Consider the following 26083-nt stretch of genomic DNA (forward strand, 5'->3'; position numbering starts at 1 on the left):
CTCTCCTCCTAATGAGACAGCACATTCCTCCTCTCCACCCTGTATTCCCCGTGTCCATTCAACCAGCTCCTGTCCTCCTCTGCCTTCTCATCTTGTCACCAGACAGGAGTTGCCCACATAGTCCTAAGTGTCTACCTGAGCCAAGAAACTCACTCCTCACCAATATCATTGTCTGTCTTATAATCCAGTCAAAACCCTCTCTATACAGTTGGTTTTGGGAATGGTTCCTATCTTGGCCTAACAAAGGGTCCAGGGACCATGACCATCAGGGTCCCTCCAGTCTCAGACCATTAAGTCTGGTCTTTTTATAAGAATTTGAAATCTGCATCCTGCTATTCTGCTCCATCAAGGATTCTCTGTTGTGTTCCCTGTCAGGGCAGTGATCGGTGGTAGCCAGGCACCATCTAGTTATTCTGGTATGACCATTTTCTTGATATCTGCTCCCCTTGTTGTTGTTGTGCATGATTGAGTTGATTCTTCCTCATAGTGACCCTATAGGACAGACTGGAACTGCTCCATAGGGTTTCCTAGGCTGTAATCATTATAGGAGCAAATCACTAGGCCTTTTCTCCATCAGAACAGCTGAGTGGGTTTGAACCACCAGCCTTTTGGTTAGCAGCTGAATGCGTAACCATTGTGCCACTGGCGCTCCTTCTGCTCCCCTTAGTAGATATAAACTCCATGGGAATATGGGCCATTTCTGTTTTTACTCATCATTGTATTCCCAGTGCTGGGCATGTCATGGACATTTAACAAATATATGTTGAATGAGTGATCATCCTCATGTTCTCCTCAGCTCTGGAATCATAGGTGATTCCTTTCCTCCCTCAAACTGTGGGAACTCAAACTTCTGATCCTGCTTCCCAAGTGCAGCCCGAACTGGCTATATTGAGGACAGGAATGAGAGAAGGACATAAATACTACTCCTACCTTGAGACACCTCACTGGTTTTCCTAGGTCAGCCTCCCTATAGCTCCACACCAAGGTAGTAGTTGGATATCATTTCCCCCAGCCTGTCTCAGAAAATTACCACATTTTTGCAATTTCGTATAATTTTAAAAGCACTTTTAATTAAGAAATGTGAAGTCGTAGCTGTATTCAGCTAACATCAATGGAATGATCAGTTAGGTCTAATTTAGTCTGATTTTTTAAAAGATGACTAATAATTTGTTCTCATCCTGGGAGTTACTAAGGGAACAACAGAATCCTTTGAACTTCTTGCTGCCTCAGTCTGCTCAGTGAGTTGATATCATCCTACCATAAAGAGTTTAAAATTTTTCGTAAAATGGGAGTCCTTAGTGATCTACTAACTTTCATGGTTTCTTATTTTAGAAGATGGAAGAAAAGTTGGAACTTAATATCTGACTAGACACTGAATCCCTAAGCAGAGAAAGTATTACATAGGACATAACAATCACACCATGGATAACTAGTTCGTTGGGCTCAATTATTTTCTTCAGTCCAAACTGATCATCCTTTGTTGGGGGGTTTCTCATTCAGATGGAGCATCGACATCGGAAGAAAGATACCCCCGTGCAGGCCAGCAGCCATCACCTCTTCGTGCAGATGAAGAGCCTCATGTGTTCCAACCTGGGAGAGGAGCTGGAAGTCATCTTCTCGCTCTTTGATAGTAAAGAGAACCGACCAATCAGGTGAGTGCAATGGAGACAGGACTTGAATTTCTCAGGGTTGGAATGGTGGATATTTGTGATTTGCAATCATTAAGATATTTGACCTTGGACAAGTCACTTAAAGTCTGTCAGCCTCAGTATTCTCATCTGTATAACTCTGTATCTAAGCTGCCTGCCCTCAAGAAAGTTCCATGAGGGTTAGATGAGATGATACATACAAAAGTTCTTTAAAAATCTACAGAGGGTTGTGGAATCTTGATAATTATTATTAAATGAAAGTGAGGCACTTTTATTTGTTTGAGTTGTTTTATATTTTGATGGTTTGTATAATGCAAGAAAGACATAGTAATTTTAAGTCCCAGGATTGTTTGCGTGTTTATTAAGGTTAACAAATTGTATTTTTCAAATTTTCAGCAAACAATTACATTATTCTTACATTGCCTGCAGCAGGTGATACCGAGAGACTGCGAAATACTTGAAAAACTTTCCACTGAAGTTTTAGAGCTGTGAAATGATAGTTATCGCATGTTTTTTTTCTTTTCTTTGTTCTCTGGATCTTAAACTTCGCTTGCGATTCCCCGTGACAAGCTTTTAATACTTAGAGACTTTTAGTGAGTGTTTTGGCTGTTATCCAGAAATCTCAGCTCAGGTTGAAACTTTTTTATATTTTCAATTTTTTGTTTGTAGATAAGCATGCCTTTTTTTAAATTAATAATTTTCCTTAAATTTTGAATTAAAGTTGTATTACACAAATCATACATAGTGACCAAACCGTTCTATACTTTAAGAAAAAAAAAAAAAAAGCTTCACTTATTAAAACAAATGCCGATCATTTTTAAGCAATACTTAAGTCAAATGTATTGTTATATAAACACAGAATAATCTTTGAAGTTATTTCTTTTCTGGTAAGATAGGCTTCTTTTTCTATGAAATATTTGTGAAGTTTATTTTTAATGCACTTACAGCATACTACCTTCAATGAATTAATTTATATGTTAGTTATTACCTGCTAGTCAGAGGATTTTCTATCTCTCTAGTAGACTGTGTCCCTAGAATTTAAAAGGCAATGATTTTGAGCAGCGGGGACAGAATTTTATGAGGTGTGGACATAACAATAGTAATGCAGCTTTCTACTTTATACACTGTTGGGGAATGAATCGATGGGTTAGAAGACCTTTCCCCCTTAGTATATCAACACTACTAAAAAGGGAAGTTAAAGGCCTGAAAAACCGATCCAGGTTATAGCTCAGCATTTGCTTTAGGAATGTGAGATTGTTGAGAGATATTATCTGCTTACATGTTGGAGTGTGGCTTGGATAGCTTGGCTGATGGTTAGTTTAGTTCAACAAAATCTTTATAGTATTGTCTGCATAATATATGGTCCTGTTAGCATATTTAACAAACTATAAGGAATGTAAAAGCAGGAAATGAGGTCATTCTTTTGTTTGTTCCTATTAAGCTAATGTTTTAGAGGAATACAAATTCCCCTTTGCCACTAATATTTAAACTGCATGAATGTGACATTTAGTATTAGCATTAGCTTGTCTCTCAGTTTTGTCTTGTTATACATTTTTCACATATTTAGAAATGTCCTATTTATTTAGTTCCTCCTGCCTTATTTCTATTTACTTGGTAAAAACAGGAAAATAAACTGGGTGCGGGATCTCCAAAATATGGGCGTTGTGGTTCCCAAGTTTAAGCCGGGGGTTGGATCTTTTTCTTGTTCTGTAATATGTTTGGGTTACCACAGATGCCTCCTTTGGTCTGTTTACCATCTCTCTCCCACACACACACACTCCCTCTCTCACCATTCTCATTCTCTCTCACATATACACACTTCCTCTCTCACCATTCGCCTCTTTCACGCATGCACGTACACTCTCATTCTCTGTCTTTCCAGCATACACACATACTGTCACCGTTCTTATTCTCTCTGTCACATTCACACTCACTCTCTCTCTTCCACTCTCTCTCACCATTCCCTCTCTCTTCCACTCTTCCATAACCCACCTGACCTGTGGCAGCCCTGGGGAAAATTCCTCCCTCCTGCTTCTAGTCACTGAGTTTGGCCTTTGGCTCTCACCTCTCAAACATACAATTGCCATCCAAGTGATTGGCAAAAGAATGAGTGAGAATGAAAATATATACTTACTAGGTGCTTGGAAAAATCTCAGATTTATTTTTTTGATGTGGTCTCAGGCAGCGGAGAGATCTTCTTCCGTTAGGAGTTTTCAGCCTTTGCTGTGAGTAGGTTTGGTTTAAGTGGCAGAGGCAGCATCCCCTGGGAAGAGGCCTTAGGAATGGCTTCCTTCTCATCTTTGCAGCTGATTGCTGCTGCTCTGACCCCTTCACTTACCTCTGTCTTTTCCTTCATCTCGAAACTAGTGACAGTTCTTGCTTCCTTCACTGCACGTGACATACCTAATGATTATAAAGGAATTGCATCTTCTTAGCAAATATCTTATATCGTAAATATAAGATATGATTTTGAGGCATTGTTTTGTTTCTTCTTATGCCTACAGTGAATGTAGTGTGGAATGTATGGGTATCTTAAAATCTGTATGTATTTCTTCAACTTTTCATAGTTTTTTGTATTTTAGAAAATTTTAGACACACAAAAGTAAAATAGTGTGATGAGCACACATGTATGTATTCACTACAAGGTTCAACAATTATCAACTCAAGGCCGATCTCGTTTTGGCCACATCCATTCCCCATCCTGCTCTTTGCCTACAGATTATTTTGAGACAAACCTATGACATCATATCATTTTTAAACGTAAATGTTTCAGGATATATCTTTAAAAGAAGGGAATTCTAAAAAAAAATTACCACCTAGAAAGTATCGCCTTAACAGTGTCAGATTTCCATATCTACTCATTATTCAGACTACCTCTAAACCCACTGGAGTTGGTTCTGACTCATAGTAACTCTATAGGACAGAGGGTTTCCAAGGCTGCGAATCTTTACAGAAACAGATTGCCACATATTTTTCTTGTGGAGTTGCTGATAGGCTTCACCTGCTGAAGTTTGGTTAAAGTTGAGCGCTTTAACCACTGTGCCACTAGTGCTCCCTTGCTGTCCAGTCGATTCTGATTCATAGCAACTCTATAGAACCAAGTAGAACTGTCTCACAGGGTTTCCAAGGAGTGATTGGTGGATTCAAGCTGCCGGCCTTTTGGTTAGCAGCCTGAGCTCTTAACCACTGTGTCACCAGGGCCCCAGATTTCCTCCAGTGACTCATAGTTTCACAAATTGTCCAATCAAGATCAAATACGGCAGGGAATGGGCGAGGGTGGAGGAGGAGGGGGAGAGTGCTGACACAATTCAGGGATTACAACCAATGTCTTGAAACAACTTGTGTGTAAATTTTTTGAATGGCAAACTAATTTGCTCTGTAAACTTTCACCTAAAGCACAATAAAATGTTTAAAAAGAAAAGGTCACATAAGGTCTATATATTGCTATGTCTCTTAAGTCACTTTTCAGCTATAGCTTCTCTCTCCTTTTCTCTCTTTCGACTTCCTTGTAATTTATTTGTTGAAGATGCCAGGCCATTTGGTTTATTTCTTTTGCTAGTTCAAAATTTAGTTCCAAACAATGGAAATCAATAAGCAAAAGATGACAAAGTTAAGATAATGCAGTTGTTGTTAAATAGGAAATAGAATCATTACGGCTGTAATTACAAGTATATATATATATAGAAACCCCAGTGACAAAGTAATTAAGTGCCACAGCTGCTAACCAAAAGGTTGGCAGTTTGAATCCACCAGGTGCTCCTTGGAAACTCCATGAGGCAGTTCTACTCTGTCCTGTAGGGTCGCTATGAGTCGGAATTGACTGGACCGTGATGGGTTTGGTTTTTATTTTTAGAGATAGAGAGAGAGATAATCTAAATATAATCTCAGTGGCATTGTCTAGACCACCAATCATAGGCAGTTACCTTGTCCAGGTACATGCGGTGGGACCACCATATGAGAAGTCTGTATAGGAGTGATTAGAAAAAGCAGGTGTTGATTTTTGTCACAAGGCAGATGATTAGTTTAGGCTTTTAAAACTTTTCTCCTCTAAGAAGCAAACAGCTAACATTTACTGAGCACTAACCATCTGCCAGACTTTGTTCTAAGTGCTTTAAATATATTGTTATTAACATGCCAAAGTTTGTATAGGAAACCCTGGTGGTGTAGTGACTAAGAGCTACATTTGCCAACCAAAAGGTCAGCAGTTCAGATCCACCAGGTGCTCCTTGGAAACTGTATGGGGCAGTTCTACACTGTCCTATAGGGTCGCTATGAGTTGGAATCAACTCAACAGTAATGGGTTTGTTTGGAAGCTTATATAACTGGCAGGAGGCAAAGAGAAGATAATAGACTTGGGCAGCCTGGCCCCAAAGCCTGCCCTTTAACCGCTATACCATTTGGCCTCTTCTAGAATTACCCCTTAGGGGCTTCAGTATTTGTCTGAAAATTTCCATATTTGAGCAGAATTTTATTGGCCAGGGTTAAAGCTTCAAAGATTGATAGTGTTAATAATAAATTGTTATAAATTATTGATAATGATACTATTGAAACTAATATTCGGCCTCAGAAATATTCTATGCTATGGAAATAGGTTTTTCAAACAGACTTTCTCAAAATACTTTACGAATAACAAAGTAGAATCAGCTTTTTCTACATACTGATGATCAAAATCTTGAATTAAGTACTCAAGGATGCCAAATTTAAAAGAAACCAACTTGTGAAAGTAATCTTTTAGATATTCAGTAAAATTAAAACAAAACAAAACTCAGTTGCCATCGAGTCAATGTCAGAACTGTTCTCTCTACAGCTTTTAATGGCTGAATTTTTTGGAAAGAGATCGCCAGGCCTTTCTCCTGAGTCACATCTGGGTGGACTTGAACCTCCAACCTTACAGTTAGCAGTCAAGCACGTTAACTGTTTCCACCACCCAGGAATTCTCCGGTAGAATTATGAAGCACATGATATCTCCTTAGTGTCAGAAGTGTGATTTTCCAATGAAAACTTAAACCAAATTGTCATGGAAGCTGGGTCATATTTAGAAAGCCTATAATTTCACCTTAGAAAAATTACTGAACCTGCCTGAAGACAGTTGAGAATGTTTAGATCTCTGATATATGTTGTAGAGATCTATTGATATAAATATTGAGTGAAGATTCAGGTGTATTTGGCAGCATCCTGTTAATATACATCTACCCCATTCCCCTTTTTCAGTTTATCTTCCTCCTTTGTTTACATAACAGCATCAGCCCAGCATCCCCTGAACTACAGGTACGTTAGACTAAACTGTCAACACAGCTCACTTTCATTTATTTGTTTTGTACAGTCTTGACATGATTTATCTCTAAAGGAAAATTACTCACAAAAGCAAAACCAAGCCGAAGTTTGCCAAATTAAGCTACATGAGTAAAATATTTTTAGAGAGCTTTTTATCTGGTTGAAAGTTTGTAGTTTTGCCAACTCACAAGGGTATAGCTGGGAAAGACAGGGAATCATTTCCCTGGGTATCATCTGCAATTTTATTTTGTTCTATTTTACTAATTTAACACTTAAATAATGCATGTCTCGTGCCAGGCACTGTTCTAAGCCCTCTAAAAAATATTAACTTATTTAACTCTTGTAACAAACCTATGGGGTACTATTAATATCCCCATTTTTATCATTGGGGAAACTGAGGCACAGAGTGATTAAAAACATGCCCAAGGTCACACAGCTGGTATGTGATGGAGCTGGTATTTGAACCCATGCAGTCTGAGCAGGAACCAGTATTCTGCGGCTCTGTGGGAGAAAGACCTGATGACCTGCTCCCTTAAAGACTAAAACCAAAGCCAAACCCACTGCTATTGAGTTGATTCCAACTCATAAAACGACCCTATAGGACAGAGTAGCACTGCCCGATAGAGTTTCCAAGGAGTACCTGGAGGATTCGAACTGCCGACCTCTTGGTTAGCAGCCGTAGCACTTAACCACTACACCACCAGGGTTTCCCCCTTAAAGACTACAGCCTGGAAAACCCTACGGGACATTTCTGCTCTGTCACATTAGACAGAATCTACTTGATGCAACCCAACAACAACAACGAGGCAAAGGCTAAACTTAGGGGAGAGGGAAAATGGTTAATTCATCAAGGTCATTAAGATACATCAAGAAAACAGGCTCAAGATTGCAAGTGGAGAAATTAGCCAGAGAAGGGGAGAGAACGAAGAGTGTGAATTTACATACACTGAGGTACAGGATTGGAAATATGAGCTTTTGCTATATAAGGGCACCAAATGATTTAAAATTCATTATGTATATGTTACACTGTATCTGTTAGCTTGCATTTTAAATTGGCTGTCATGCTGTATGGTAATAGAAATAGTCACAGTGTTTGTGCTTTCCGTAGGCTGTGAGCAGTGGATGTGTGCATTAATTCTTAGCTTTCCAGTGTTGATAATGTATCAGTTAATCTACAACAGACTATGAATTACATGAACCAGTGAAAACGACATAGTTCACTGGTTGACTGCCTGCCTTATAACTTTCATTACTTTGTTTACTCATGTATTCTAAGGCTTCATTAATTAAGGTTGTAAATTTGTCTCAGGACTAATCCATTACTGTATTTTATTCTCGTTGGAGGATATATTTAATAGGACCTGAGTGCCATCAGTTGGCGCTCAGTTTAGTATCAGCTGCTCATGTGTGCGAGCTGCTGACATGGGATTTTTTTTTTTTTTTTTGAGAAAATAGCAACATGGTAGTGCTTTTGGAAAAAGTCTTATCCTGGTAATTCAATACAAAAAGTTTTATCCTAGTACTTAAATACAAGTAAAGTTTACTTTCTTCCAGTGCCATGTTCACATGCTTTTCTGAAGCTGGGTTTTTGTTTTGTTTTCTACCATCATAGAGTTAAATTCTCCATCTTCTTTGAAATGCTTCCTCTCCATTGAAATTTTACATTGCCTAAAATTTCTTTCTTTTTGGTATGCTATTCCATTTCTGTCATTTAAGAAAAAGATAGGTAGGACGTACTATTGGTAAGACACAGATTTTTTTTTTTTTTTTAAATATGGATCCATGCTGGACTAAGAAATATATCTGAATTTCTACCCATCCTCAAGTTGAATCTTTCTATACTTTTCATAGGCACCGTTACATAATGTGGAAATGGCCAAGACCTGGAGTCAGACAGCCCAGGTTCAAATCCTGACTTTGCCATTTAGTAGCTCCATCGGCTTGGGCAAGTTAATTTATGTTTCTGTGCCTGTTTCCTCATCCGCCAGAGAAGGATAATAATATTCCTTTTTCATGGGATTATTTGAGGATTACACGAGATAATACATGTATCTCTTACTGTAGTTTCTGATACCTGGCAATTGGTCACTAAATCTTAGCCATGATGATGATTAAAAAAAAAAACAGGAAAAATCTTTTCACATAACCAAAAGTGGTATGTAGCAGTTGGTCTTAAATTCATTAAGAAACAATATAGTCCAAGGAATTATTGTTAATTTTTTAAGTATAAGGCATTATAGTTATGTAAGATTTAGAGAGACCTACTAACTACATAGGTAAAATGACATCAGGGATGTGTTTTGTTTTAAAATACTTAAGCAAAAGACAGAAAAGGAAAAAAAATGATAGGTGGAACAAGCGTGACAAAGTTTTATGATTGTAGATTCCAGGTGATAAGTGTACGGGTTCTTGGTTTATCCTTTACCATGTAGTGTGTATGATGAATGAATTACCTGCTTAGAATTTATTCATGTTTTCTACATAGGGGCAAAAGAACAGTGGAGGAAAACATTTTTCAATGTCTTTAAAGGAGATTGATTTATTAGTCTGGTCTAGTAACTTGCCCCATATCAAACCAAACCAAATCCAGTGCCGTCGAGTCGATTCTGACTCATAGTGACTCTATAGGACAGAGTAGGGCTGCCCCATAGTTTCCAAGGAGCGCCTGGCGGATTCGAACTGCCAACCCTTTGGTTAGCAGCTGTAGCACTTAACCACTACGCCACCAGGGTCTCCACTTGCCCCATAAAAAAAAAAAAAAAAAAGATGGTCTGAATTCTATTCTGCCTAGAATAAAAGAGAATTCGTATGAACTGATAATGATGTTTTCGGTAATGTATTTGGTCAAACTTCTGAGGACTGTTTTCCTAATGGTCTAGGACGTTGAGTACTGTATACCCTGTTTAGTTGTTACTGTTGTTAGGTGCCATCAAGTCAGTTTTGACTCATAGTGACCCCGTGTGTTACAGAATAGAACTGCCCCATAGGGTTTCCTAGTTTGTAATCTTTTCAGGAGCAGATTGCCAGGTCTTTCCTCAGTGGAGCTGCTGGGCGGGTTTGAACCACCAACCTTTCAGTTAGCAGCTGAGTGTATAACCAGTTGCACCATCAGGGCTCTTAATGATATTGCTTTTGAGGCACAAACTTTAACTCACATATAAGTAAAATAGCTTTTAGAAAATTAAGATTCTGTGAAAGAAAATACCTTATGTGCTTAAACAAAATCCTGCCTCTGAATAAGGACCACCTACCTAGAAACCTTGACTAAGTATCGACTCGCCCCATGAAAGGTGAAGAAGTCTTCCTACAATGTATGAATGGCATTTTACCCTAACCCTTCACTATTTCATTCGTTCACCCATTACAGAAGTTCTTAGGAGTGAGTACCCACTGGAGATCCAAAGGAGAATCCTGGAGCAAATAGCAGAAGGAAAAAAGAGGAAGGGCACTTCTATTAATGAGAGAGAAATGGAGGTGAGGGCAGTGAAATGGTGGTAAAACGTTGAGGTGAAGAGAAACTGGGTTTGTCACCTTGATCTTTTGTAAGTCAAACAGAACACAAGACCAGCCACCCTCGAAGAGCAAGAGAGAACAAAAGGGAGTTTAGGATTGAAAGTGGGTGGCCAGAGCCTGGTAAGCAGACTCTGAGTGGAAATGTGAGAGGAAGTGAGTTAGTTACAAATAATAGAATTGTTTAGTGCAGTGAGGGCCCCACCCAGGAGAGACATCTGAAATTGGAAGTGAACCCAGCCTCCCAAGTTAGATAGCTTTATGCCAGGGGTGCTCAGGACATAGGGATCAGAAGTGTGTGGTGGTATTGGAGACTGAAAATGTCACAGATGGAAAAGATTGAGAATCTAACAGCAATAAGGAGAATCAAAGAAATTATAGCTGTAACTTCCAGTAGTTCTCTTCAGAGGCTGACATTTTTCAAAGGAAATTAAACTTTGTAAAATAACTTGTGCTTCTTTTGAAAAGACCCAGTTCCTGGGAAAAATTTTTAAGGAACTTACAGAAGGATAGCTGCAGTCAGAGGGAATAGCTATTTAGCCTAAACTAGGAAAAGTGCTAACATTTTTGTGTATGTGTTGTAGCACACAACACAGTTGAGAGGAGTTATTTTTTTTTTTTAATTTTTGTGTACTGTGCTGGAATTTCTCATTTCAGATGTCATTTATAATTTATCATAATGTGATCACACAAGTTCAGCATCTACATTTTTTTGCATGAATTGGGGACATTTATTGTTTTGAACGTGGAAGGGTAGTTGGCATAAACCCACAAAAAAACAAAAAAAAAAAAAGAGGAAACCCTGGTGGCGTAGTGCTTAAGTGCCGCCGCTGCTGACCCTTTTATAATTTTATCTCTTAAAACAAACTCAAAATGCAAACCCCTTCAAAGCAAAGTACCAATGTGTGTTAAAAAAAAAAAAGAATCCAAGTGGCCAGATGTGCAGGGAGAACAACTCTGCTTGAGAACAAAAATAGATGAACAACACATTCAGAGATCCTCCTTGGATGATGGCTATCTCAGCGATTCTGTATGACCCAGAGCGTTTCCTGCTGTGTCTAGACATGCTGGCACAGATTTCACCGTGGGTGCCTGTATGTCAGCGACCTGCAGTGACCTGCCCTTAGGCCTCCTGTTCATAGCACCACTGCTTTCCACTCTCCTCCTCCTCTCCATCATTTGATTGTTCCAGCAGGTGCATGGCAGTTGGGATGGTTGTCACCTGGGAGTTAATCAGGTTTTGTAGCTTACTCCCCCTTTGTTCACAGTTCTGTGTCCCATAAAAAATAATTGCCTTAGAGCTGTGATGATGTCCTTAATGGGAGAGATTTTAAATAAGAAATGAACCACAGAATTGTCTAAATTAAAACAAGTAAAGAAACACTTTTTTCAGGCAGAGAACACTCAGGGTAGAACCATCCTCTCTTTTTCTCTGTACCATCGTAAGAACCATGTAATTTTTTTCTTTTTTTACAAATAATAACAAAGTATAGAATATTCTTTATTTTAAATTCTATATAGCGAGATGCTTTTGTGTGTGTGTGTCGTTATGTTTCTTCTTTAAAAAATAATAATATTGTGTTTTCGGTGAGTGTTTACACAGCAGTTTAGATTCCCATTTAATAATTTCTACACAAATTGTTCAGTGACATTGGTTACGTTCTTTACAATGTGTGAACGTTCTCATTATTTCCATTCTGGTTGTTCTGTTCCATCCTTTTTTTTTTTTTTTTTTGTAGATTACTACATTGGAAACTCAAAGTTGGAGAAAATCTAAAACTCATGCAAAATGGACTTGGAACTGGCTTTCTCTTTTTAGCTCTATGCATTTATTCAAGCTCCTCATCTCTCTTTTTATTTAAATAGTACAGTATTTTAAAATACAACCAGAAGGCTCTTTTACCCCTGTTGCTATGTTTTGAAAGATGACCATCTTGGTGTCCTTTTTACCAGAATTCTGGTCATCTCTGTTTTCATGCTCTGCTCTGTGCTGCTGCCTATGTAAGAAATCCAGATAAATTTAATCTTCTTGAGTTTCCTACCAGATAAACTGTGGTCACACATTACCTTTATGGAGCAACCCACTTGGCAAGGACTTAATTGGCATTCATCTCCATTTATGTTGATTCGACATTGACAAAGAAATTATTAATGATATGGCTTTTGTTAGCTCCTTTTCTGAAGATAAGGCTCTTTCCTCTCAAAAGGCCAGCCACTCATTCGCAGTCACCTTTATGTTCCCAGCACCTTGCAGAGTGCTTGACACAGGGTCAGATCTTTGCTGGGGATCGGAGACGGGGATTGATGCCATTAAAGGAATCTTACTAGTCTTTCATTGTTGTTGAGGCAAAGCCTTAAAAGATCATGCCATTAATGCCTTAATTTTGCTGTTATTCTCCCACTTCAGTGGGCTTGAGCTAAATAATAAGAGAAGTCAAGGTGTTTAGTGTGTCAGAAATGTTTATGGAGTTGTTTCATATTACACCGTGTTAATTAGAACCATGCTCTCAGACCTGTCTCTAGGGGTACATCATTTGCAAAAACTGTCATGCTGAAAAGTAAATAAAAATTGTCAGATATATATATATATAGCATCTCATGCAAAGTATTTTTGGTTTGCAATTTTTGATGACAAGTTAACCAGAGCCAACCTTGTATTTCAGTTAAGCATTGTAGAGTTCGTACCTTTCCTGTGGAATCACTGAAGTTCATTGATTCAGCAGACAATCGGTGCTGTCCTCCACGGGGCCAGACAATGATCTGGGCATTGAGGACAAATGCATGGCAAAGACTCTGTCGTTTGTATCAGTTGTGTCTGGTAGAAGATAGAGGAAAAGCGTTTGACCCAAAGTTCCCAGGTGTTTTCTGGTATATGACTTACGTTCTGCTGATATTCTATGCTATTCATCATCAAGTTGAGACATATTTTAAGTTGGTGGTGTTTCTTTACCACCCCTTTGTATGGTATTCAGCATTCAAGTTTTCATTTCACAAAAGTATTGTGATGGTTAAAGCAGTGGTTTCTAACCTTTTCACTGCCTAAGGCTTCTTTGCAAACTTACGAAAACTCTAGACCTCTTCAGAAAATAATATACCCATTCTCATACACATCAATATTTGCATATCAGTTCAGAGGCTTTGTAGCTCTCTGGTTAAAACAGCATGTGACCTTAAGGAAGTACAATTGCCATGTGTCATCTAATTAATAAATAGCATATAATGATGATTTAGATAGTTTTCATTTTTTAGAGTTATAATGAATAGAAAGACTATCAGTAAGCGGAAACCCTGATGGCGTAGTGGATAAGAGCTAGTAGACTGCTAGCCAAAAGGTTGACAGTTCAAATCCACCAGGCACTCCTTGGAAATCATATGGGGCAGTTCTAACCTGTCCTTTAGGATTGCTATGAGTCGGAATCAACTTGACAGCAGTTATTAGTAAGCAGTTTAAACTGAAACTTGATTTTGGCTTATTTTCTTTTAAAAGAATAGAACAGCCTTTTAAGATAATAAATGCATGGAAGATTTATTGTACTTATTGTTTTTGCAGGGTTTGAATTACTTGGATTTTTATTATTTATTCTGATTTCATTTAAGATTTCTTTGCCTTTTCAAGAGATCACACACTTCAACCTTAAATACCTGTGAAGAGCTCAGGTTTTCATTACTTTTTAAGGTTCTTTTTTATTACTGATGCTTTCCTTAACAAAGAGACAGTGTTAGAAAGGTCAGAATAATTACCGTATATGGATCAGAGTGATTGCTACGTCATGAACTGTCAAAGATGCAATGTTTAAAATGACCAAATTATGTAAATTCCCAAAAGAATAAGCATAAGACATGCTGCTTCCATACAAAAAAAAAAAAAAAAGCCTCCTGATTTTATGGTCTCTGTCTCTGTTAACCCTGGTGGCGTAGTAGTTAAGTGCTACAGCTGCTAACCAAGAGGTTGGCAGTTCAAATCCGCCAGGCGCTCCTTGGAAACTCTATGGGGTAGTTCTACTCTGTCCTATAGGGTCACTGTGAGTCGGAATCGACTTGACAGCGGTGGGTTTTTGGGTCTCTGTTAACCAGATCTTATCATCGCCTGATGTTTACTTCTCTGAGAAATTTGTTTTCTACCAAAATTCTTAACAAGTTCTCTGGAGATAGATGAAAGCAGATATTTTCTTGAGTTGTTACATACTGTTCTGTTAAGCAGTATAGCTGTATAGAAGGATTTTGCTTGGAGTCAACGTTGAGACTTCTAGGGTCTCAAGTCTTCTGAACTTACAGTCATTTTCTTTTTCAAATCAGCAGTCAAGCCAAACCATTGCTTTAATTTACCAGTCACTTATTTGGTCTGGCAATAACACAGGCAGTGTGAGCCAGCAGATGATCTGAACATTGTTTATTTTGTAACTTCAAAGAGCATTGTATTCCTTTTTTTTTTTTAATTGAGTTTTAACTTCCTAAAAAGAGTTTTGATTCAGATATCTTTATTCCCTGAAAAGAAAAATGACATGACGTAGTTTTAAATCATCCTAAGGGTGAAGAAAGAATTGACTTGCTCTTCAAAATTGACAGAAGAATTAGCTATAGTTTAAAAAAGAATCTCTCCCCTTGTATCAGGCAACTAAAACCAAATCCTTTACTCTTCTAACAAAGCCTTCACTTTAGTTGGTTGCTTACCCCCTCAGCATTCAAATGCTTGTAAAATGAATCTGGGCTTGAGCATTAGTATTAAAAAAACAAAAAGCTCAAAGCCTGTGCCGCCTTTAGGTAAAGTATTATGGAAACGCTTCTATGAAAGGCTTTCCTGTTTCCATTTCCCTGTAATTAGAGGAGCTCATGACTCTTAATGTTGCTTTAGTTTTAAAAGTAGAAATCACACTAATGGCCTTATCCAAGAAGCTTTGCTTGAGGAGTTGCTTTCTTTTATTGCCAAGGAAAAACTCTGTCATTTGTATCAGTCTGTGGTTGGGAGAAGATAGGGGGAAAGCCTCTGACCCAAAGATACCAGGCCTTTGATGCCTGTTTTCTGGTATATATGATTGTCATAAAGGACAGTCAGCAATTCCAGACCCTAGGGGTCTAGGCATTTAGATCAAAACAGTGATTCTTAAGTATGACTGGGCTTTTAAACATACAGGGAGCTTTTAGGTTCATCCTGACCTAGTAAATGAGGATCTCCAAGGGCAGGCCTCGGCTGTATACAACTCTCCAGGAGAATGTTGTACACAACCAGGTTAGTAGCCTTTGGGCAAGAAGGCCAGCAGGTTTCCTCTGTTTAGCACTTGAGGGTTCCCTTCACATAGGACATTGTACCATCTTTCTTTTGTGCACTGAAGCCTTTGGTCCAGCAGCCACCCCAGAGCTACCAGCGTGCCTTCTGTTCACTTCCCCCAAAATATCTCACCTGGACTGCAGTAGCAGCAGTTTCTGGGTACCTCACTACAATAATTTGGGATGCCACTTGAGCTTTGCCATTTTAAGTTGTCCTTTGCCCCTCATTCTAGGAAAGAACACAGTAACAGCTTCCTTCACAGATTTCGGAAACATCTTACACTGTTAGTCAGCCAGAAAGCATTTGAGAAAATAAGGAGAAGCTGTGACATAGTAATAATTCAGATCACCTTCTATTTGTACTATGTTGCCCTTAATAAGAAGGCTCTAGGGTCAGCACTGTTGAACCACCATCATACCACTTCTGTCCATCTTACTGCTCCCAACCACTTACTCTGGTCCCTGGTGCATCTCCCTTCATGCCTACTCAGTGCAGAACAGGTATTAATTATTATCCTCACAGACAGCATAGTTGCGTTTAAGAAAAAGTGTCTTTTTCAGAGATGTTACATGGAATTTCTTTTAGTACAATTGGTTTATGAAGTACGAGTATTAAAAAAAGGACAGATTGACTTTTTTCCAGTTAGGTTTCCAGAACATGACCATCTAAATGTTTTCTCTCTTTTGTTACTGTCACTTTTGAAGACCATATGTTTATTTCAATGATGTAACTGTTAAAAGTGATTTTAGGAGTATCATTTGTAATTGTAGACTGATCAGCCTCCTAATCTTTTACAGCACGTTTCAGCCCAAGGTAATGTTACTCAGTCATATAGTCTCGTATGAAAATTACACATTTTATAACTTTCATGTGCATTAAATCACTAGACCATATTCTTTCTCATATGAGATGAGTTGTAGAGTAATAACCTGAACCCGTACAGAGAAATATAAAATTCTTTTTGGCATTTGGCCATTTATGTCTTTTAGATGCATTGTGTTTGAAGTCGACAGATTGTACTAGGTATAGCCTGACTAGGAGAACCACTTGGTATGATTATTTTGAAGGTTGGGAGGACCCTTCCAGATCTAGTCTGAGGGTCTCTGAGACCCTCTTGTTGTTGTTGTGTATCTTAGGTTTTTGACTCATAGTGACCCCATGTGACAGTAGAACTGTCCCATAGGGTTTTCTTGGCTGTAATCTTTATGGGAGCAGATCACCAAGTCTTCTCCTGTAGAGCTGCTAGGTGGGTTCAAACTGCCAACCTTTCAGTTAGCAGCTGTGTTTTTAACCATTGTGCCACCAGGACTCCTGTCCAAGACAGAGGGCCTTTCCAAAAGAGGGGCTACTGCTACTGAGTGGTTATAGCAGGAGAAGGGGTGGGAGGACAGGAGCATTCTGCTGAGGAGTAGAAGAGATACCATTAGGGTCCTCAGATCCCTCCTGTGCCTTCCACATTATATGCATCTCTGGTAAGAACATTTCTATGAAACTGTGGTATTGAAACTCATTCTTCCTTATTAGTGAGATTGTTGAGTACATCAGAATGTCAGTAGTTCAGCTGAGCATGTGATCACAGAATTCCCTAAACACTAATATGTTTGTGTTTTATGTTAGGTTTTTTTTTTTCCTTTTTTTTTTTTGTTGTTGTTATTTTCAGCATCTGAAAATACTCATACTAAAAACTCTTGGTTCATGTGGTATACGTAGCCTTGCTCTTCTTTGGTCCTTTGTGAGGTCCTCTGTTCTTTCTAAGTTAGCATTAACGTTGTGATTAAGAACGAAGACTCTGGAGTCAGATTCTGGAAATTGATATTGGGACTCCATCCTTAACTGACCATGCAACTTTGGGCAACTTACCTAATATCTCCAAGACTCAGCTTTCTCTTGTGTAAAATGGGGATTACAGTGGTTCATAGCTCATAGAATGGTTGTAAGAATTAAATGAAAACGCCTTACTACAACAAGTGGCAGTGCCTAGCAAGGATACATATTCATTCAGTCTTATTATTTTTCCCCCCAGGGGCCATGCAGGAGAGTCTTATTTACTTTCTTATTTCATTATCTTTGTTTTCTCCAATCAATGTTAGAAGAAGGCAGGTTATAAATAATAAATAACTGTGATTTATTATTCTTTGTTTCCAAAGAAAGACTTCATTGTTGATGTATAATACAAGGATTTATAATGGTTCACTCACAGAAATGAGGTGGACACCAAATTTCTCTTGCAGTGAAATTTTCCATTACAGAACACAGCGGTGTATAGGAAAGTCAAATGATGGTTTTTCTCTGCTGGAAGTAATACCAACTCTGATTTCTTGATGCTCCTGGATGTGTTATGTTCACTTATTCATTCTTTAAGACAAAGGGAGGCAGCATTCTCATTTGATAGCATATGATGTCACTGTAGATATTGTTGATGTTGTTGGGTGCCATTGATTCAATTTTGACTCATAGTGACCCCATGTGACAGAGTAGAACTGCCCCATAGGATTTTCTAGGCTGTAATCTTTACAGAGCAGATCGCCAGGTCTTTCTCCCAAGGAGCCACTGGTGGGAGCAGGGGGAGGTTAGAACTGCCAACCTTTTGGCTAGCAGCTGAGCACTTAACTGTTGAGTCATCGGAGCTCCTTAGATATTTTCACTACTATATGTTTAATTAATAACAGTATAGAATATGCGTGAGGAACAGAGTTAAATAGCATGCTGTAGAATCTGGAGGTAAAAACCCGTAAAAAACCAAACCCATTGCCATCGAGTTGATTCCAACTCATAGTGACCCTGTAGGACAGAGTAGAACTGCCCCACAGAGTTTCCAAGGAGTGCCTGGTGGATTTGAACTGCTGACCTCTTGGTTAGCAGCTGTAGCTCTTACGCATTAGGCCCCCAGGGTTTCCGAAGCTGGAGGTACCATGAAGCTAATTACTTGTGGTGGTGAGGCGCCATTGATTGAAACATCTCTTCAGAGAATTTTTTACCTTTCCCTACCATGAAGTGAGGAGTGTTACAGGGAAGTCAGGGAAAGTTGGGAAGGAACTAAGGTTTCCCACTTATTTGGATTTTGTTGTGCTTTGTCTTAAAATAATGTTTTTGTTTAGTCAGAGAACAGTTATTGAACACCAAGGAACTGTCAAATCATTGGTTAGCAGCTGGGGATATAAAGATTGACCATCATGGGCCTTACTGTAATTGCTCACAATGTAATAGGAAAGGAGCACACAAACTTCTTATGATTAGGAAAAAAAAAAGTGATAATGATGTAGGTACATCCATCTTGTAATAGGACACTTTTTGAAATTCACACAACCTAGTTTTGTTTCCTAAGAGAGATGCCTTTAACTTATAACACAGCACCAAAAGTACCTTTGCGTGTGGCCACAAAAGTTTAAGTGAGATAGGTCAGAGAATTTTGGAAGATATTCCAGAATGAAATATCATTGACTTGTTCAACTTTTCTCCTGAACTGAGGGCATACATTTCTGTTATTCTCAAAACATGTGTGAGAGTGTGGGTGGATAATTGTAACTCAAATGGTTCTGAAAGGCTTTGCTATAGTTCTCTAAAACCATTTGCTGATTTAGTTGATGTAACACCAAAGCTGAAGAGAAATTGATTGAATTTTGTATCACACAGCATGTTACAAATGAATATAAAGAATTTTTAAAAATTGGCTTCAGTGGTCCAGCGTCTGACCTGCCATTGGTAATCTGTCCTATAATACAGCCTCTAACAAAACTAGGCTGTTCTGAACCCCTGGTAAGAGAATTATTTACTTTTATACCTAGAAGGAAGGAGTCCTGGTGGCACAATGATTAAAGTGCTCAGCTGCTGACCTTAAGGTCAGTGGTTCAAATCCACCAGCCATTCAGCAGGAAAAAAGATGTACAGCCTTGGAAACCTTATAGGGTCGCTGTGAGTTGGAATGGACTCAACAGCAGTGGGTTTTTTGGTATACCAAGAAGGTTGGTAAAGCAACACAATCCACATGCAGTGTGTGCCCAGGCCAGCTTCAAGGACTTCATGCCGTGAAGCCTAAAGTCGCAAGAGGTAGTGTGTAACCAAAAAAAGACATGTCAGCAGTGCCGAAGTGTGTCCGTGACAGGATCAAGAGTGCTTTCCTTATTGAGGAACAGAAAATCATTGTGAAAGTATTGAAGGCACAAGCACAGTCAGAAAGCTAAATTAAAAAAAAAAAAAAAAAAAAAAGAGGCTTTTTTGAATAATAAAAAAATCAAATGGCCAAAAAAAGAAAAAAATTGGCCCCAAATTTTTCTTTAGAAAAGAAAAAGCACATGATTTATTTCTCTACAGTACTCATCTTCAGTCTGTTTTTTATTCCCCCCCACCCCAAGCCATGCTTAAGCTAAAGGATATGTCATTGGCTTAGTACATATTGATATTTTTTTTCTGAAACAGGATATGATATAGGCTATTACACGCATAATCAGGATTCTGTCTAGACTAGTGAAATTAAAGTAATGACAGAGCTAAAGTGATCTCTTTCTGAAATAGAATACTTTAGGATACATTGGTTTACCAGAACGTTGATGAAACCAGCACGTATGGAATAGTATGTTCTGTCAGTATTAAAGTTTTAACATCTAGAATACAGAAAAAATATGACTTGTCATTAATATACAAATTGACTTTATATATTAATCTTATTGGAATTCATCATTTTAGGCTGATCTGACAGGAGATACTGTAAAATGTGTTTCAGATGTTTCAGTAGGGACAGAGAGGGGCCTCAAAGATATGTGCATCTTGACAAATACAAGTAGAATATACTGTCCATGGTGCAGGAGAAGGGGGCATTGCCACATTGCTTGTGTTTTGTGATATACAATATAGTCAGTAAATATTACATGTTAGTAGGTTACTGATAACTAAGAAGAAAAACCAAGTATTCAATATTAAACATCATGAGTTTTTTTTTACTGTTGTTGTTGAGAATACACATAGCAAAACAAACACCAGTTCAACCATTTCTATATGTACAATTCAGTGACACCGATAACATTCTTCAAGTTATGTGACCATTCTCACCCTCCTTTTCTGAGTTGTTCCTCCTCCAGTCCCGTAAGGTTCCAATTTAATCTTTCGAGTTGCTTTTGTCACCTCGATGTCATATAAATAGTTGTTAAAAGAGCAAAATGCTCAATGCAGACATTTTTTTACTAGTTAAGCTAAATTATGGTTTGGGTTTAAGAAGACTTCAGGGGCTATTTTGGGCTTAAGGTTTAAAGATTATCTCAGGGCAATGGTTTTAGGGGTTCATCTAGCACCGTTGGCTTCAGAAAGTCTGGAATCCATGAGAATTTTAAATTTCATTCTGCATTTTCCTCCTTTTGATCAGGATTCTTCTATAGAATCTTTGATCAAAATGTTCGGTAATTGTAGCTGGGCACCATCCATTTCTTCTGGTCTCACTGCAGGGAAGACAGTTGTTCATGGAGGTAGTTAGCCACCATTCCATATCTTCCTCCTATTCCTGACTCTCCTTCTGTTGCTCCAGGTGAATGTGTCTTGGGTGGCCACGTGTAAGCTTTTAAGACCCCAGGCAGTACCTAACTAATGAAGAGGTAGAACGGAAGCACCAACACATTATTAGAAGAATTAACTGGGATGTCCCATGAAACCATGACCCTAAACCTCCAAACCGAGGAAGCAAGTTCGAAAACCTCAATGAATTTTGACTAATTAAAACCAAATATTTAAATCTTTTAGAGATTTGCATTTGTTTAGTAAAATAAGTTATTTCCCTAGTCATTGGTCCTAGATATGTTTCATTGAAAAAACTAAGAACAATTTCAAACCAGGGGTCACTTTGAAACCCCCTAGATCAAAATTTCCACTTCCTTCATTCCTGTTAGCCCAGGAAGGGTGTGAGGAAAGTAGCCCTGAACTCTTAGGACCAGGCTTGACTTAGTCATGTGGGTGCCCCAGGCAGGTGAATGACTTCTTACTCATTTATCTCAATATTCTGGAAATACTTGCTCAGTATTTCTATAAGAGCAGAGACACAGTTTACTTTAGACCATTCGAGTGATGTACAAGGGCTTTGAAGTAATAGATTAGAATCCCTGTTTAACCATTTACCAGCTCTGTGAGTTTGGCAAAACTATGTACGTTTTCTCAGTTTTCTCATCTATAGAGTGGTCATAATAATAATACCTACTCCCTAAGGCTATACAACCGGTTGCCGTTGAGTCCATTCTGACTCATAGAGATCACATGTGCATCAGAGCGGAACTGTGTGCTCCACAGGGTTTTTAATGGCTGAATTTTCGGAAGTAGACCATCAGGCCTCTCTTCTAAGGTGCCTCTGGGTGGATTTGAACCTCCAATAGTTAGTTTAGCAGCCAAGTGGGATAACCATTTGTACCACCTAGAGGTTCCTTTTAAGGGAATAAACCCATGCCATCGAGTCAATTCCAACTCATAGCCACCCTGTAGCACAGAATAGAACTTTCCCATGGAGTTTCTAAGATTGTAATCTTTACAAAAGCAGACTACCACATCTTTCTCCCACAGAGCTGCTGGTGCATTTGAACCACTGACCTTTCGGTTAGCAGCTGATTACGTTAACTGCTGTACCATCAGAGCTCCTTCCTCTAAGGGTATTGTTGTTATTAGGTACCGTCAAGTCAGTTCCGACTCATAGCGACCCTGTGTACCACAGAACGAAACACTACCTGGTCCTGCACCATCCTCATGATCATTGTTACGCTTGAGCCCCTTGTTCAGGCCAGCGTGTCAGTCCATCTCATTGAGGGTCTTCTTTTTTTTTGCTCACCCTCTACTTCACCAAGCATGATGTCTTTCTCCAGGGACTGGTTCCTCCTGATAACATGTCCAAAGTATATGAGATGAAGTCTTGCCATCCTCACTTCTAAAGAGCATTCTAGCCATACTTCTTCCAGGACAGATTTGTTCGTTCTTTTGGCAGTCCATGTGCATTCAACATTCTTTGCCAGCACCATAATTCAAAAGTGTCAGTTCCTCTTAGATTGTTTTTGTTCATTGTCCAGCTTCTGCATGTATATGAGGCAATTGAAAAAAACCATGGCTTGGGTCAGGTGCACCTTAGTCCTTAAAGTGACATCTTTGCTTTTTAACACTTTAAAGAAGTCTTTTGCAGCAGGTTTGCCCAATGCAGTGGCTCATTTGATATCTTGACCTCTGCTTCTACGAGTGTTGATTGTGGATCCAAATAAGATGAAATCTTTGACAACTTCATCTTTTCTCCATTTATTATGATGTTGTTTATTATTGCAGCTGTGAGGATTTTTGTTTTCTTTATGTTGAGGTGTAATCCATACTGAATGCTGTGGTCTTTGATCTTCACCAGTAAGTGCTTCAAGTCCTTTTCACTTTCAGCAAGCAAGGTTGTGTCGTCTGCATAATGCAGGTTGTCAGTCAGTCCTGCTCCAATCCTGATGCCCCGTTCTTCTTCATATAGTCCAGCTTCTCAGATTCTTTTCTTAGCATCCTTACTTTAAACCATGCAGTGTCCCCTTGTTCTACTTGAATGACTGCCTTTTGATCTATATACAGGTCCCTCATGAGCAAAATTAAGTGTTCTGGAATTCCCATTCTTCACAATGTTATCCATAATTTGTTATGAGCCTTATAGTGAAATGCCTTTGCACAGTCAATAAAACACAGCCCTCTAAGGGTATAGTGAGAATGAAATGAGTTAGTCCATGTAAAGTCCTTAGCAGAGTGCCTGTCAGATGGTGGATTCAGACACACACAAAAATATATTACCCAATAATATGATTATTTAAAGTGTAATTCCTTTATCTCAAGATGAGTTTTTACACATTTTCTTTTAGTATGTCTTAAATGTCTGAAATAATAGTGAATTTTCTTCCACTGTGAAAAGCATGCAGTCATTTTCCTTGAATTACAGTAAACGGCAGCTGGGTAATATTAATTTAGCTCTGTGTCCTTGGTTGTATCTGTCATTCCTACCCTCCACTTCTGAATATGAGAACTTTAGCTTCAACTGAGGATGTTTCCAGCCATTTATATTCTCTTCCTTCATGCCTTATTAGCCACCTGCTCTGGGTGGGGAGGGGGAACATGACCCCACAGAAACGGGGATTGGTTGTCTTTTCTCATGAGAGGTCAGGAATATGCATGATATAAAACGAATTAAGCCACGTACCGGAAACTGTTAAATGTATCTATCTAGATTTAGATAACAAAAGAGAATTAAAAATGCTCCAAACAGCCATAAATTCAAATCCATATACTGCCTTAGAGATCTGTTTATGGTGCTTTCTTTGCCCCTTATATGGAAGAAGGGAGATTTGGGATGACAGAGCTATTATTTAAAGCAAGTGTCAAGTTGTGAAGGAGTCCCTGGTGGCACAAATCGTTAAGGTCTTGGCTGCTAACTGAGAGGTTGGCATTTCGAATCCACCCAGGCTCCTTGGAAGAAAGGTCTGGCAATCTGCTTCCGAAAGGTCACAGCCATTGAAAACCCACGTGGGGCCTCTGTGAATCACCATCGACTCCATGGCAACTGTTTTTCTTTTTCAAATCTAGTGATGAATAAGCACGGAGGGTTGGTAGATTTTGAGCCTTTTGCTAATGTCCTAAACATCCTTTTCCCACTTGTTCCCTAAACTGAAGCTACGCTGAAGGAATTTCACATTCTTTGGATGTTGGCTGCGTCTTCTCTGCCTGAAGCAGCCAGCCGTTTGATTCTTTCTATCATAGACACCTGGATACTGAAATTCAGTTGGAATTTGAAGGTCAGAGTAGCTGGTATATTGATTTTTCTTGGGTTGATAGTCATTTTATGTTTTTGAACATGCATAGCATTTTGAGAGAGGAAGAAATTGCCTTTTTTGGGGAATAATTTCTTTTAAAAACCTGTTTTTCTTTGAAATCTCTTGGCTGCCTCTTTAAAAACATTGTCTTTTATGTTAAACATTTAATATTTAAATAAAATGTGTAATATTTCTGAATCAGATCAATTATTTCTAAAATGTAAGGATATAGAGATAATCTCAGAGTAGCCACCATTCACTGCATCTCAGGCACAGCTGCTTGCATCATCTTAAAGCATTACTGCCCCCTCATTCGAGAGCTTTCAGGAGCTCTGCCTTGCTTATTAAAAAAACCCAGTGCCGTTGAGTCGATTCCAACTCATAGTGACCCTATAGGACAGAGTAGAACTGCCCCATAGAGTTTCCAAGGAGTGCCTGGTGGATTCGAACTGCCGACCCTTTGGTTAGCAGCCGTAGCACTTAACCACTACGCCACCAGAGTTTCCGCCTTGCTTATAATGAGTCGAAATTCCTTAAGTTCTCATTTGGCATTTTTTATATAACTCTGTCCTCATCTCTAGTCTTATCCACTACCTCTTCCTTACCAAACCCTCAAATTCACCAAATCGTTTTACGCAGGGATCTTTCAACAAGCACAAACTTTTCATCTTTGCTCCTGACATTCTCCCTGTAATTAATGTCTTTCCTTTTGTTTTCCTTCAAGTCCCAGCTCAAGACCTGCCTCTTCGATGAGACCTTTCTCAAGTCTCCTCAGGTTCACTCCTTTTCTGAACTCCTAAAGCGATTATTGATCTTTGTTGTACCATTACTTTGTCAGCGCTTGGCATTATTATTTCCATTTCTAAAGGTTCTTGAAGTTAGAGATGAGATCGCGGTACCACAGCAGACTATCAACCAGTTTCCCAGACTGGGTAATCCTAGTTCTCTGGTGGTTCTTCCTGAGCTGGCAGATTTCCCATTACATGTTGGTTTTGCAGGTTTCTTTCTCAGAAGATGATGAAATTCTTCAGCCACCTGCTTCATTATGTAAATAGTAATTATGATTAACAAACGACATATACATTTTGTGAACTTCTTTTAAGACAGACTTTGCTTTATGTGTTCTTGCTGTTAGCTAGCTCAAGGCCTTATACATTCACAGTCATGGTCAATACATGTTAATGGTGATTATCATTAATAGAAAAGAGAAAAATTTGGATTGGAAACAACCTCTCTTGAAATGGCATCTTAAAATAGGTATGCAGTGGTTCTTAAAACATAATCTTGGAGATCTGCAGTGGAAGTTTCTAAAAAAAAAAAAAAATCACGTAATTATCATGCTTATAGTGTGACTTAGCATCCCTGTGTTTCAGTTCCAGGCATAAATTAATTTGTTTATAATTTTTCCCTTAGCCAACACCTCCCATAACATTATCCAGGCTACCACTTCAGCCTTATTTCCCACCGCTCTTATCAGTGCATCTTATTTTCTTAAGAATTAGGTTGGTGGGCTGTTGGGTGTTCTGTGAAAGTATTCTCCATTCGCCTACTTCAATACTTTTGATCATGCTATTTCATCTCCTTAGAAGGGCGACCATGTC

The 26083-nt window shown here is 38.7% G+C and overlaps 1 protein-coding gene across 5 annotated transcripts in view; it reads left to right on the forward strand.

Moving 5' to 3' along the window:
* The window catches only part of DOCK4 (dedicator of cytokinesis 4), a 488016-nt gene that overhangs the window by 248080 nt on the left and 213853 nt on the right, over positions 1-26083 (forward strand). For all 5 annotated transcript variants that reach the window (XM_064289799.1, XM_064289800.1, XM_064289801.1 and 2 more), the window contains one exon: positions 1501-1652. In XM_064289799.1, the coding sequence (XP_064145869.1) occupies positions 1501-1652 (152 nt within the window). The remainder of the gene's footprint in view (positions 1-1500; positions 1653-26083) is intronic.

This window comes from Loxodonta africana, chromosome 8 (genome assembly GCF_030014295.1).
Source record: "Loxodonta africana isolate mLoxAfr1 chromosome 8, mLoxAfr1.hap2, whole genome shotgun sequence".
Taxonomy (NCBI): Eukaryota; Metazoa; Chordata; class Mammalia; order Proboscidea; family Elephantidae; genus Loxodonta; species Loxodonta africana.